Raw genomic sequence first — 14,734 nt, forward strand, 5'->3', positions numbered from 1 at the left:
TAATCCTATCACCGACCCAAGTACTCTACGACAATAATCACTAGTCAAATGCAACCACACATGGCAAAAAGCATTTAGGTTGTCTACTAGCTGCTCACGTCATTTTTCCTGACTACCATATTTCAGCTCATTAACCTTATTAACTAAAGGAATTTTACTTCTTTGGCTACAACAAATGTGGTAAACCTATAGACGGGTAGTTTATCATAAATGGAGGTAAGGTACTGCGAGCATAAAGTTGAAACTTGAAACAGCGTAGATTTTAAGCAATTTCACTTTTTATTTCCTTCTCTGTACAAAATAAAATGGATATCTGAAATAAATTACCAAGTAATGCCTAGAGTAGGTAATGGTTAATATTCTACATAGATGTGGATAATTTACACGTAAAAAAGTACCAATTGAGAGGAAAAGCTTTAGAAAAATGGACAGCATCGATATGCTCCAGAATCTGCAGGACCAATTTCTTTAAAGGACTTCCCCTTCAAGATCCCAGATTTGGCCCATCTAAGTTTACTCCCAAATATTTATCCAGCACACTCTTGAAAGCCTGCCGCAGAAATTAAAGTAAATATTAATAACCACAATAACACAACAACAACATCAAAAAGAAAAGTTCCAAAGCGCTGCAACGGTATATTCTCTGGCTGTGCTTATTTTATTTATTAGGGAGGGAATAAGAAAAAGTATAAATGAATATGCAGCTAGGCTAGTAGTCTATTCTAAGATGATGAAAAATATTTTTAAAATTAATAAATGAGGAATGAAAAAAATATATATAACATTTTGCTTCAAAACTCGAGCAGAAATGAAGTAATAAATTAAAAAATTAGATAGAAGTGAGTATAACTAGAGAACTATCGCTAGAGAGTATGCACATCCATTAAGATTCTAAATATCAAAAGATGCCAAATTCACGCAAGGGAACAGATATTTAAGGTTATGAGGAGAAAGAACAGTTTTAGGCAATAATTGATCGAACTTAATTAGAAAATAAATAAATTGCTTCTCATCTTGAAACCAAAAAAATGTAACCACCATAAAAAAAGAGCAGCAATTCCTCGGCGGCAAGCTTCCAAATCTCATAAGGATCTTCGCAGAAGAATTCATAAAACAGTTCCTATATCATATTTATTAATTAAGGATTCGTGCGTTTTTGGATGAGTCAATATTGTGCTCCATTTTCAGGGATGCCTGAAAGCTACGCTGAAGTGGGTTTAACTATACCAAGTAAGATATTTCACAAGAACAAAACCTGAGGACACAATTGCAAAGTGCCGTTTGCAATTTGAGGCCAATCAAATTTATTCAGGATGAGATAAAAGATGTGAGATGAACTTTTGCTGTTAGCCACAAATATTGCCTTGGAGACCAATAATTACCATTACGTACTTATATGCTCAGTATTTTGTTCTTCGAATAGGAGAGAGGGGAAAAAGAGTTCAAAAAAGTACGATGCATATTTCCCCTCCCTATAATTTAAAACAAATTGCACAGAGCTATAACTATGCTAAACAGGGAAGATATCATAGTTGGAAGTATAAAATATACTGTCAGATAGAGTTACAATAACCTGACGGGCAAACGCCTCTTTCCTGTTTAGAATTGCATCCATCACAGCAAATTGATCATCAAATGAACTATAGAAAACTTCGTAGAATTTTTTCCTGAGATGAAAGAGATAAATAAGAGCCAAAAGTAAGATATTTCCACGAGCCTCCCTAATGGTAGGAGAAAAGAAGAAAGTATTGTAAAAATAAAATTAACTGATCCTCCTCAGAGTTGCTTTGATCCATTTGATCAAATTTTCGAGTAAGAACTTCTGCTCCAACTGGTGAAAGCAAGTGTAGTATAAGAGCCTCTAGAGTTCTTGGGAAGTTATTCTAGATTTTTCAAGGGAAAGAAAAGTAGTGTAAGATGACAAGCTAAGGAAGAAACAAAGAAAAGGGAAAGCAAAAAAAAAAAGACGAACAAATTCACACATCTGTAACATACTAAAACTAAAAATAGTTCGACATCCATGGAATATTTTCATGCATGATGCATCTTCAGTAATAATGAGAAACCTTATTTTATTCAACTACATCATACCAGACTCTAATTTGAATAAACTAGTTTCTTCTAGGCTTTCCATGAAAAACAATTTCAACCTCCTTGTAAATTTAATAGGGGAGTAAAAATAACTCACTGCCATGGAGAGAAGGACCTTCTGAAGAATACATGGTCCCAAATTCCAAATAAAGTTAGCTACTTGATCATTCTCCAAGCTATGTGAACTAGTCACCTTCATCCTCTCCTCCTCATCTGCAGATCCATTTGTAGAACTTGATTGTGGCGATCTAATTTGATCAGACACACTTACAGTTACACGATCATGAACTAAATTAATAAGCCCATGAAGAGCCTGGATACTACAGGGTTCAAGTTCATGAGCAAAAGTTTCCTGCCTTAGCTCGTTCTCCCTCAAATCCCCACTTTCACGTGCTTGGTTCAAACAAAAAACACCTACCCCTGGTAATTAACAATGAAGATCAATGCACCAGATTATTTCAACAGCCAAATTTAAAAATGTAACTTCTTAACTCTCTTACCCGAGAAAGTTCAAAAGAGTATTAAGATATCTGGAAAGGGGAGGGAAGAGAACATTACCCATCTCTTTGATATTCAATACGTCACGTTCATGGCACTTCATTTCATCCATTTTGGCAATAGAACAAGAAGGCACTTGCAAAACTTTGTTCTGTCCTAATTTAAAAAATGTCAGAACCAACTCGATCACAATTGCATTTATAAAAAAATATGATACATGGCGACAAGGAATATTCAAGAACAAACTATAAATTTCAACATACGGTTAGCAATCATTAGCATACAAGTTTGCATAACATAGACCAGAATACCTTAAGCTTAAGCACAATACTTCAAAAGAAACCTTCTCTAAAAGTTAAAACAAAGTCTCTCTCCGATTATAGTTGTGTTAAATTCTTAGAACTTCATTAAGATTATGGTGTAGGCCAGATTCTTAGTAGAGAATATACTCTTTTTATCAAACTTAAATCTTTATAATCATATTTCTCATATCTCTTCTACTTACTTTAATGACATTTTTAATGATGTTGAGTTTGTTTTACTAAAATGAGGAGAATCTTTATTCTTTACTAACATTGTTATAAAGAGCAAATAACTAAATTTCTCTTAAATACAACATTCTTTACTTTATCTTCCCTCCAAACTCAACATCCTTAAAAACTTTAAGATCTCATCCACATCAACTTCAAGTGGGAACTAACTTTAGAAATTATATATATTGAAAGACTAGTGTATCTAGAGTGACAACTAAAAACCTTAAGTCCAAGCCTCGTAAAACCTTGAATTACAAGTGATTTTAGTTGTTTCTTTATTTGGTACACTACTTAAACTTTTTTATAACAAACTTGAGTGCTTTCTCCAAATAGACTAAAGGTAAGGAAAAATGATTTGTCATATTTCTTACCACATCTTTTTGAGCTTTGAATCATTTTATAAGCAACATACATCTCAAGTTTGCCTGAAAATATATATTACTTATTAGTTCTATAAATCCTTAAAGGAGTTAGCAAATGTCCTAGACCTTATCTTCTCACTCCATCATATTTCATAACGATTTCATTCACTACGAATTAATATATGATGACTTTTAAGATATCCATGAATAAAGATATGTATACTACTCAATCTTGCTACTCCATGTACCCAAAAGGGACGAGCTTCTAAAAATTACAAATGTCTGTATGGATCTGAACCTATGACAGAAGTGATGCAATCTTCAAAACGTTGCTTAATACAATAATTACATTATACGGACGCTCCCAAGAGACAGCCTGGTTGGTTAAGGTTTGGGGTCTCTTGGTCATACTAGTTTAGAGGTTTCAAGTTCGAATCTTCCGGGTAGCTTAATACAAAAAAACCCTTGATGTCTCTTAGGTCGGAGCCTTGGGGCAAGCATGGGTACCCCTGGGTATAGGAGGCAAAACTCCGACTCCCAATTATCAAAAGAAAATAATAATGATAATAACAATAATAATACATTATACAGACTCTATAAGACATATCCACCATAATTACATTCAAGAACACCTAAATTGTGCATATGATCGTGATATGTGTTGTACTACTTATAATACTGATGTGGAATAGGTAACCGGCCCCAAAAATATTTGGGTTCTCCAGCAGGTAGCAATCAAAATTTTGGATAGTTTTGAACTGATTCATGGCATGGCGTAGCATGGCAGGACGGTTGGAAGGGAATATTTCTAAGTGAGGAAGATTTAAATTTGACTTATTTTTCTAATACTTACGTGTGCCTATTTATGCTATCACTCCTTAAATTATCCTCTATAGTTTTCCTTTTACTTCTTCAAATTAAAGAGTTAGGGTAGGATAATTGTTTGTTTTTTTTTTTTTTGGATTTGCAGAACTTCTTTAAAAAGGAAGTACACACAGTATAGGAAGAGCCGAATAGGATGAGGCATCAACACAAAAAAACTTGAGAAAGAAGATGAGGCAGCAAATTTAACATTGTCAATGTTTATAATCGGCACTAATCAAGTAACAAATAAAGGAAACTTGAGAGTTCCCTATTTTTATATATCCCTTTTAGTAGGTGCCATTTCATATTGTAATTCTTTTCCCCTCTATAATCTTGAACATTGCAGAACCAATAATACTGAGTATGTTGCATGAGATTTGTTAAAAAATTTAACATTTTCTGATAGAAATGCTAATAGGATAGAACTAGTATAGAATTAGGAATATTATTAGGGTATTAAAGGTATATTAGTAATCAGTGTGGGAAGTTAGGGGGATTTGTTATAAATAGGGTGAGTGGAAAAGGATTGAGGTAGGCAATTGTACAATGTGGTTTAGGATTGAGTGAGAATACTCGAGAGAAGGAAGTAGAGAGGTCAAGTACCTCGAATTACTTCCTATTTTTTTGTATTTCTTTCATTATCAATATATTTCTCTGGTTCCTATCATTTTCTATTAGAGTAAATAAAAAACAAGAACATCATTTTGTTTTTCTTTTTCATCAGAATTTTCTTTTACAATTCCGAAAAACCTGTAAATTTTGATTTTCAAAAATTCCATCATTGTTCTCGAAAGCTGGAGAAAAGAAGCACAAATAATATCCGTTTGATATATTTCTCATAAATCATAAGACAAGTGTAACCCTTTACAAAAAAAAGTAATAAAATGTTCAGAAATCATATGCTAAATAGTAATAGTAACTATAGTTCTTTTTTACTACGTAAAGAAATTTACAAACAATTTGCAACTAAAGTTTTAGGTGGGAGGCTAACTCGCTATGAGTTGCGAGCAAAATGTAATGATGACATGCAAGTAAACCATTAATTTTATCCTTAAGGTATCAAATTTTTTCAATCAAGTCTCTGCTCAAGAATATGAGATCTAAAAATATTAGTCTCTATGAGTTTGACATCTTTTAATGTTAAGTATTCACTTTAGCCTATTTGGGCTATCCAAAATTTTAAGTGGACAAGATGAGGTAAATACTTATCAATAAAAAATTGACTAACTCCTAAAGTTAATCTCTCTTTAAGTTAAATATCCACTTTACCCTATTTAGGTTGGGCCTATCCAAAATTTTTAATGCGACAAGATGCAGTAGATATTTATCAATAAGAAAATAACTCCTAAATTAATCTTTCTTTAAGGACTAAATATATATTTCGCATAAAAAAAATGAGAACAATCTTCAAAAAATAAGATATATATAATGCTACATACCATTTCTTTGTCCATCAATCTTTGAAATACCAGTCATTGAATGAGCAGAATCACATACAAAATAGAAAGACATGGGGGTTAGTTTACTGTTTCAAGATGTAAATCCAGGAAGCTAGAAATTTTAAGTGCCTTCTCAATATTCTTCGTAGATAATATGCATCCATGTGCTCTGACATGCTAGACATCGGGTGGGACTCCCACCAAAAGTTAACAGCAATGGTTAAATCATCACTATCAACCTGATGAAACCTGTAGGAAAAAAAATGAATAACTAAAAAGATATTATCACGGGAAAGGTCAGATAGATTAAATGTGCATGGGCTACAAGCATTGTAAGGAGTGCTGTCTAGTGAGTGCAAAAAACTAGACAAGTTCTGCAAAGAATCGTTAGGAATATTATTACGATAGCAAGGCCATATTAGTAACCAGGAATTGATTATAAATAAATAAGTGGGTGGGATGGAATGAAGGTAGGCAATATTGTAGTGGTAAAGACTTGGGTGTGCTTAAGAGAGGAGGGTATCCAAGTACTTCAAATTACACATAAGTTGTTCCCTGATATATATACCCTCTCTGCAAAGTACAATGCTTCTCGCTCCTTTCCCGAGCACCTTTCTCTGTCTTACCGCAAACTTCTTTTGTTCTATCCTACAGCTTCAGCAATCCATCCATAAAATCGTCTTAATCTGCCCATTTTGCATTTAGCGAACTTTCTTCCCTGCCCATTTTCATTTATAGAACCATAAAATCATATCCCAAGCTATAGGGACTAAAATCATATCCCAATTTCATTCTTTGAAGTTTTCTTTAGCAAAATACTAAAATAATATCAACGGGAAACAACAAATGAGTTAAATGGACTTTAACTTTCCCCAAAATTACCCTTCAGTGACCCTTCTATATAAATCCTACCTATTTGACAAGAAAATAATAGGGGAGTGAAATCCCCTTCTCTCAGCCCTCTAATAGCTTGGATGGAAATGGCCACTAGGTTTCCATTAACTAAAAATGGAGAAGGTATAAACCAAACCTAGCACCTTCAAGTATCTCTGAGCACTTCTTGATAAGAATAACATTGAGAAACTGGCGAACTACAGAATAGTAGGCTTTCCCATCATTGAACACAGCCCTTTTCCTTCCTCCACTAACAACTTCATTGGCGACTAAATTATAATCAAGAATGCCCCTCCCTTCCACTAATACACATGTAACTAGATATGTGAAGAAAATCACCACACCATGTCTTTTTTTCTCATAACCATGTGTATCCGGGCAGCTTACGCCCACCTCAATTAATCTCACGAGACAACCACCTAACCTTACTACATTTGGTTGCCGAGGAAATTCGTAAGATATAAATCCTAAGTTGGTGGCCACCATATTTTGAACTCATTCCCTCTAAATTCTTTAGAACTGCCTTGGCTCCTTTAGACCAATGGGTCAACCTATAATAATTCGCCATACCAAGCCTTTAGAATTTTTTTTTATCAAAAAAACAAGCTTTTATTGAGAAAAATTAAAGAATACAAAAGTGCCTAGAAAAACCAAGTCTTTAGAATGCAATGAAAACTTGGGGCAAAAATTCGTATAAAGTTATCACAAGACTAATAGGCCTAGATTCAGTCACCCTATTAACAGCAAGTAGCTTAGGCTAATGATCTAATGATTGAGAAGGTAACGTAACACGTATCCGGATTTATTTTTGGTGGCTGGGGATTTTTGTTGGGCTGTTTTTATTATTTCCAAATGGGAGTTCTTCTATAATTGCTGGTAACTTTTCATGTCATCAATAAAAAGTTTTGTTTCCTCACCCAAAAAAAAAAAATACCATTTCTTTTTATAAGAGAGGTCAAAAAAACTGAAGGGGGGAAAGGCAAACCAACTAACCTCAGAGGTAAGAACAGATTTCAAATTTAGAACTAACTGGAAGGCTCAACTGAATGATATTATCATTAAACACATGAAACTAGATCCTATTACTTACCAGCCTTCTGGGATAAAAAGTGCATCACCCGCATGAAGAATAACCATCTGAGAGGATTCCATTGAATATTTTGCTCTTGGATAAAGTGAATAGTCAGGCTTTTCTAAAGTAACAGAACTGCCAAAACAAATATGATTTGGACTGGCTCAACATCAAACGTTATTAAATATATATATGTGTGTGTGTGTGTGTGTGTAATATAAATTAAAGTTTTTTTTCCTATATTTGTGAGTGTTTGTACTAGTTAGCGTGTACCTTAACTAACCTCATGCGACAACTACTCAATACTGTATCACTTGATTGTCAATAAAACTTGTAGTAATTTAATCCTACATAGGTGACTACCATGGGTTGCACCAATTCACTCTAATCCCTCTAGAGCAAAGCCCCTTTTAACTTTTTCACCTAGCCCAATGTTTACTAGACCAACCCTTGGTGATTGAATATAAATTTAAGTTTTTTTTTAACAGGAAACAAGATTCGTTGATGAGATAAAATATAAATTTAAGTTGACAACATTGATTGATTAAATCACCGCTAAAACTAAATGGGCAAGTTAGAATAAACAATCATTTTTATATATTTGTAACAAGAACAAATACCTTCTACATTAATCTGTTTGGAGAAAATAAACATGAAAATGACAACATAGAAGTACCATACCTATGATTAGAGGCCTCTCCATAAATCTGCATTGGGTACAGCGAGGGAGCAGCAGAAGGCGGCCACAAAATTACTGGAAACATAAAGCTAGATTTTAAAAAGTGAGTTGGATAAAAAAATATTTATAATTCACGCATGTAAATATGAAATCATTTCAAGGGTTCACTCAAGTTTCACCGGGATATACAAAATAGCACTAACATCATTTTGATATAATACAAAAATGCAATTGCCCTCGGTTATTTCCTGCAACTAAAAGATTGAGTTGTTGTTAGAAAATTGAGAGTTGCTATCCAGTTTTCTAGTCCTATCTTAATCGTAACGAGAATTCTATTGTGACTCTACATTTTTAATAGCTTTCTCCCCATTAGGATATTCTCATTATTTAGAGGCTTTCCTTGGCAGCATGGATATCCCTTTGGAAAAAAATTCATAGTTTCTCTCCTCAAGTACATCTTTTTTTAAAAAAAAAAGAAACAGATTTCATTAATGTAATGAAATGGAAAAGGAATACAAAAGGGGAAGATCCCAAACCAAAGGAGTTACAAAAAGGCTCTCCAATTGGTTAAAATAGAAACAAAGCTATAGTGTTTAAAGATAGGAGAACATTTGCACCAAGATACAACCATAGACACTATAGATTCAGAAATGATGCCAACAGAAAGCTCCTTTCCTAAGAAGATCCGGCGATTTCTTTCTAACCATGTCGACCAAAGCAGCGCCCTAACAAAATGCTTCCATAGGATTCCTGCTTCACTGGTGAAAAGGTGCTCCAAAAGAGTGGATGCTAGAAGAGAACAAAGATCCATGTGTAGGACTATAGGCCAACCGAAGGATGAAAGAATAGAGGCCCATAGCTTTGCTGTGCATTCACAGGAAACAAAAATGTGGCCCAAGGATTCTTCTTGTTTGTTACAAAGCACACACCATTGGGGTGAGAGACACATATGCTGCAACTTCTTTCTTCTTTTTAAGCTTGTCATGGATATTAAGGGCATTCCTATTGACCTCCCATAAAAATACTTTGATCTTTTTTGGGTAATGATCCTTCCAGATCGATTTGTAGGGCATAGTCTCCTCACGAGTAGTTTGTGAGGTTTGTAGTTCTTGTAGGGGGGAGTTGACGGAGAAAAGGCCAGATGGTTCCAAATTCCAGACAATTCTATCACATCACTGATTGATGTGGATGGGAGACAGCATGAGATAGAGCTCTAAAAACTCATGGATTTCTGCATCTTTGAGATTCCATCTAAAACAAAGGTTCCATGAATTTGTAGTTATCGACCACAACTCCTTTACCAAGGCATCTTTGCAGGAGTGTAAAGCAAATAGGAGGGGGAAGACAGTACATACGGGACCGGGGCCAGCCATCTATCTTTCCAAAAGAAAACTTTTGATCCATCGCCAATCTTGAAGCAGCTTCTGTCCAGAACATGTTGTTTCTGTTTTAATATAGATTTCCAGGGACCACGGGCAGAAGCAAGAGAATGGTGGAGGGAGCTTTTGTGCCTATTAAGGGGCCCATATTTGGCTTTAATGACTTGCCTCCGAAGGGCCAATTCTTCAGTATGATACCTCCAGATCCATTTTGCTAATAGAGCTTTATTCTTTTCTTTGATTTTGGAGATGTCGAGGCCTCCATCCTCAATGGGATGAGTGATCCTATCCCATCGCACCAGATTTTGCCCTTGTATGTTGCTACTCCCTTTCCAAAAAAAGTTCCTCATGACTTTCTCAACCTCCTTAGCGACCTATGTCGGGATGGGGAATAAAGAGAGGTAATAAATTGGGAGGTTGGATAAGGTGGCTTGTAGAAGAGTAAGACGACCACCTTTAGAAATAAAGGAGCTTTCCCAAGAGCTGAGCTTTTTCTTCAATTTTTCAAGGATGGGATCCCAAAAAGAAGCTGATTTAGACTTACCATTTAGGGGGAGACCTAGGTAAGAATTTGGCCAAGTTCCCTTTTTGCAGGCAAACCAGTTGGACAAGAGATCCAATTCTGTTTCCATCAAGTTGATACCCAGCAATTCAGTCTTTTGGAGATTAGAATTCAGTCCAGATGCTTCTTCAAAGGTTTGGATGGTACAAAAGAGATTTTTAAGATGATCACTATCCGGCAATGAGAAAAGGATAGTGTTGTCTGCAAATTGTAGGTGATGAATCTCCTGAGATTGACCCACCAGGAAACCTTCAGTCAGATTTGATGCCGCTGCATGGGGGAGGAGTCTACTGAAACAATCAACAACAAGGATGAATAGGAAAGGGGAGAGGGGATCACCCTGTCTAAGGCCTCAAGAGGCCTTAATTTTACCTCTAGGCTTACCATTAATGATGATACAGAAGTTGGAGGAAGAAATGCAGCCTCTAATCCACTTTCTCCAATGGGTTCCGAAGCCTTTTGCTACAAGGATACCATCCAAAAAGTCCCAATCAACCTTATCAAAGGCCTTTTCAATGTCTAACTTTATCACCACTCCTTTTTCCATCTAGCCTATCTCCCTCTCAATTTAATGCATATTTAGTCTTTCTTTAACTCCGAGCTTGTCAAGCTTTGCAAAGAACAGGTTACTTTGTTTGAAGAACACTCTAGAAAAAAGTTGGATATACAAGCTGATCGGAATAGAGAAATTGCTGAATTTCATGCCAAATTTTCTCAGGATCTCAATCCAGACGACGAAGATGGCGTGTTGGCGTGTTCGAAGTTAAAAATTCATAATGTTTTCTTTTATATGACCCTGTCTTTTGGAGGATCGCCCTTTTGGGTTTTATTCCTTTGTTTAGGGCTCACTTTCCTTTTTGTTTTTCTTTCTCCCCTTAGGAGCTTGTATCCCTTGAACATTTTCCTTTTCATAAACCAATGAGAAGTTCGTATCTTGTTCAAAAAAAAATAATAGCTTTCTCCCAATTAATCATTAAAGGTTAGCTAAACGTCTAAAAGTAAGTTTTTATATTTCATCTATTTTGAAGATTTCCATAATTTTAGCAAGATCTAGTTGTATTAGGATTTAGGACACTTGTTCGTGTACATATACCGTTGCTATAACTATAACCAGATGACATCGAATGAGAAACACCCTTGTTTTCCGGAGCTTTTACCTGTCCTATACATACATTTGTCATAACCAGTTGTATTTAATGTGCTTGCCTCAACGCATAGTTTTCTCGACCCTAAACATATACTACTATTAGATTGCGTCCAACCACCAAATCAATAAAGACTCTAGTGTAAGCTTCGTTATCTAACAGTATGGAGTACTGACACATCGGGTGACAGGCCATGAAGTGAAGGACAGGAACAAGAGGAATCAATGTGTTCAAATTTCTACCCTTGCACCATGGACTAAATATCTTAATCAAAGTGCTTAGTTTATGGGGTTGATCATCATTGAGTAAGTTCTGCTATCAAAATTAAATTTCTGAAGGATTGTGATTGTTCATAGTTGTTGCCTGATTTTAGACAAGCAAACAAGTTGGCTGGTCAGTTCACAGAGACATCAACCAATCGGAGGTGAGTTGGCAAACACTGGAGGTGGCAACGAGTGCATCTTCAAGGTTACCAGTAAACACAAGAGAATAAGGACATCAGTGTAGTCTCACGTGCTGAAACTCTATCAAATTTTAGACTCAAATTGACTTGAGCATTGGAGTGGATTTGGCGAACATCACACTCATGTTCTAGCTCTCGTGTGTGTGCAGGTAGCCTCAACGACGCATCCATCACCACCTTTGGTGTCACCAACTTACCCTGATATAGTGACGTGTGCACAACTATTGCCTGTCCAAAATCCTGGAACAACAATGATCAATTTGAATGACTTCCGTAAATTTGTTCTTGAAGGCTTTAGATAGGAAGCAGGATCAGATTGAATATTATTTGAGACATTCTAAATTGAGCTGAACGGTAGACTGAGGTATAGTCAGAAGAGACATTAAGCATCATGAGCATCTTCTATTTCCTTTTTATTTATTTAGGTGGGGCATTGCTTCAGTAATGAAAAAACCAGTATTCATTAAGATGAATGAAAGTGCAAAAGAAGGCTACAGACAAACAAGGCCGACCAAAAGTGGGGACCAAACAAACAAGAAAAATGAAGAACTTATATGTAAGCACTAGCAGATAGACACATTAACGAGTTATGAGTTCAATAATCTTTATCATTGATGTTCATGTTGTTGACAAGACAATATATTGAAGAAACATACGAATCGCATTCTTTTTGAGGAAAAAACAGAGAATGGCATCATAAAGATATATTGCAATGAGAAACATAAGCAATTAGAAGCAGGTAGGAGGACCTTGTTTGGTGCCAGAAACGATGCATAGAACATTATGGTGTGGGTCATAGTGAGTACTTGACCTAGACTGAGCACTGTTCATCCAAAGGTTTATAGAGGCTAACTTCTTTTTCTCCAGAAATGCAGGCTTCACATCAACCAAATGGGATAAGAAAATCAAGCAATGTAAAAACAGACTTAACAACAAGCAGCTTTTAAAAGCAAGAGGAAGAGAGATATACAAACTGTGTGAATATCTTTTCTTAGTGGTTCCAATTGCACTCTTTCTTCATTCTTAAAATCCAAAATTGGAACCTGAGTCAGACGAAACCAGATGTTGGATCTCGGAAGATAATTATCAGAATTAATTAGTGCATATATTGTAGCAAAGTTCTTCAACCTGCGCTAAATATAATTTTTGGGGATCATCTTCGAAAGGCAAACAGCCTTTCTCCACATCGGGACAGGTGATCCTGTTAGACTCTAATTTGGAAGAAACAACATTTCCTTGACTCCTTTCTTCCAAACGCTGATTGCAAAATTGAATAAAAGTAGAAAATGGAAGTGGAACCTAGAAAAGATAGACGCAATCATCAGAATCAAAGCAAAAACATCCTTAAATTTGAACTTCAAAATGAAAGATTTAAGAATCCTGATAAGTGTCATACTCTCTCATGGCTTCTAAGATCGCCATAAAATACCGGTGCCGATCTAGTCAGCATAGCTTCCACAATGCATGCCCCTGCACATTCCTAATGTTCAATTTACAAACACGATTTAATCACCAGCTCAAAATAATTCCAGGGTCTCGAAATTCGACCTAAGCTAGCTTATTAAAACAATCTGCAGTTTACAGAATCACTGACGAAGAAGATAACGGAGTTGAAATACAACCTGCAGATGGTCAAGGCCGCCATTGTACGGATTCCACTCCAATAAAGCTCTCCAGTCCTTAACGCATCCAAGAAGAACCTTCAGAGGCGGAGAACATGAGAAACGGAAGCTAATACAATGCAAATATGCAATTACCTAAGAATCAAAATCAGTGGAACTATGGTAAAGATTTACAGCGGGAACGTTGTGAGATTCGATGAGAGACTCGAAGTCTGAGGCCGATAGAGGAGCTTCGAAGCGTTGGATATGCAGATTCTCGTCCATTGATCGAGTGTTGTAACTGAGAGACGGCCGAGAAGGCGAGAACTGCGCCTTTCCGAGAGCAGGGACTGCGACGACGCTGCAACGGAAGTTACACGAAGGAATGCTTACAAAACGACGTGTCGTTCATATTTCAATCATATTTCCATTAATCAAATGATTTTTTAATTTTAAAATAATTCTACTTTCGGCTTTCAAACTTTTTTATTTAATAGAATATGTGGTATAGACATTTAAAAATAACAAAAATAAAGTTATCAATGTTTTTATGTACTGATTGGTCATGCAATCATGTATTTGTGCCATAAATGTTACAATATGTGTTAACAACAACTAAAAGTAAAGACATTTGAAAAATTGGACTAAGATAGTTATTTTATCAAAGTTTGTGAACCAAAAATTAATGGTGAAAAGAGATCCATCTTTTATTTTGAAAAATAAAATATAGGATCATAGCATTTATAGAGTGAGAGATCCAACTCATAAATTAACAAAATTTTTAATATAGTGTTTTTTTTATTCGGTGAAATTGAGAGATCTTTTTTTTTCTCAGTCAAAAATTTTGTTTCTCGTTGAGTTCTCATCAAATATCAAATTTTATCAAGTAAAAATAAAATGACACGCGTCATAAGGCCAACTAAGTCATTAGAGTGAGATTAGAAAAATAATCTGACATGGTCAAGTGCATTGAAAAGGACTCGGGAACTCCTGCACATCCCATACAAGCAGAGCGCTAACGCCTTGTACCCAAATCGTTACGTGTCTCAGTGGATCGTTCTATATGTCGTCATGCCCCCATACTACCAAACAATGGGAAACAAAGAATGTTGGTGGTCCCTCGCGAGTCTCAGACTTGACATGCCTCTCCCC

The 14,734-nt window shown here is 35.6% G+C and overlaps 1 protein-coding gene across 5 annotated transcripts; it reads right to left on the minus strand.

Moving 5' to 3' along the window:
* Positions 1-238: 238 nt before the first annotated feature.
* Positions 239-13,973, minus strand: LOC111022839 (2-oxoglutarate (2OG) and Fe(II)-dependent oxygenase superfamily protein). Of its 5 annotated transcripts, XM_022300113.2 has the most exons (16): positions 13,778-13,973; positions 13,604-13,681; positions 13,378-13,461; positions 13,110-13,280; positions 12,956-13,024; positions 12,731-12,857; positions 8,435-8,507; positions 7,772-7,888; positions 5,917-6,036; positions 5,788-5,806; positions 2,650-2,740; positions 2,448-2,511; positions 2,189-2,339; positions 1,768-1,883; positions 1,574-1,667; positions 239-550 (listed from the first exon to the last, which is right to left on the minus strand). In XM_022300113.2, exons 1-16 carry the CDS (start codon positions 13,865-13,867, stop codon positions 485-487), a joined length of 1,530 nt encoding a protein of 509 aa, XP_022155805.1. In that variant the 5' UTR covers positions 13,868-13,973; the 3' UTR covers positions 239-484. The 5 variants fall into 5 exon arrangements, with proteins under 5 accessions (XP_022155805.1, XP_022155804.1, XP_022155807.1 ...); XM_022300112.2 differs by having other exon boundaries at positions 2,189-2,511; positions 13,778-13,972; XM_022300115.2 differs by having other exon boundaries at positions 2,189-2,511; positions 13,378-13,451; positions 13,604-13,660; positions 13,739-13,882.
* Between the last annotated feature and the right edge of the window lie 761 nt (positions 13,974-14,734).

The sequence above is a fragment of the Momordica charantia genome, assembly GCF_013281855.1.
Source record: "Momordica charantia cultivar OHB3-1 chromosome 9 unlocalized genomic scaffold, Mcharantia_2.0 BLBB01000009.1, whole genome shotgun sequence".
In the NCBI taxonomy this organism is placed as follows: domain Eukaryota; kingdom Viridiplantae; phylum Streptophyta; class Magnoliopsida; order Cucurbitales; family Cucurbitaceae; genus Momordica; species Momordica charantia.

What these genes read in the sequence shown, in the direction of transcription:
- LOC111022839 (XM_022300112.2), bottom strand. Translation starts at nt 13,867, where the DNA reads ATGGACGAGAATCTGCATATCCAACGCTTCGAAGCTCCTCTATCGGCC. An exon ending in GCGGCCTTGACCATCTGCAG is followed by an intron (nt 13,462 to 13,603) that starts GTTGTATTTCAA and finishes ATTGAACATTAG; the next exon opens with GAATGTGCAGGGGCATGCAT. An exon ending in AAGAGGCGTTTGCCCGTCAG is followed by an intron (nt 551 to 1,573) that starts GTTATTGTAACT and finishes TTTCTGCGGCAG; the next exon opens with GCTTTCAAGAGTGTGCTGGA.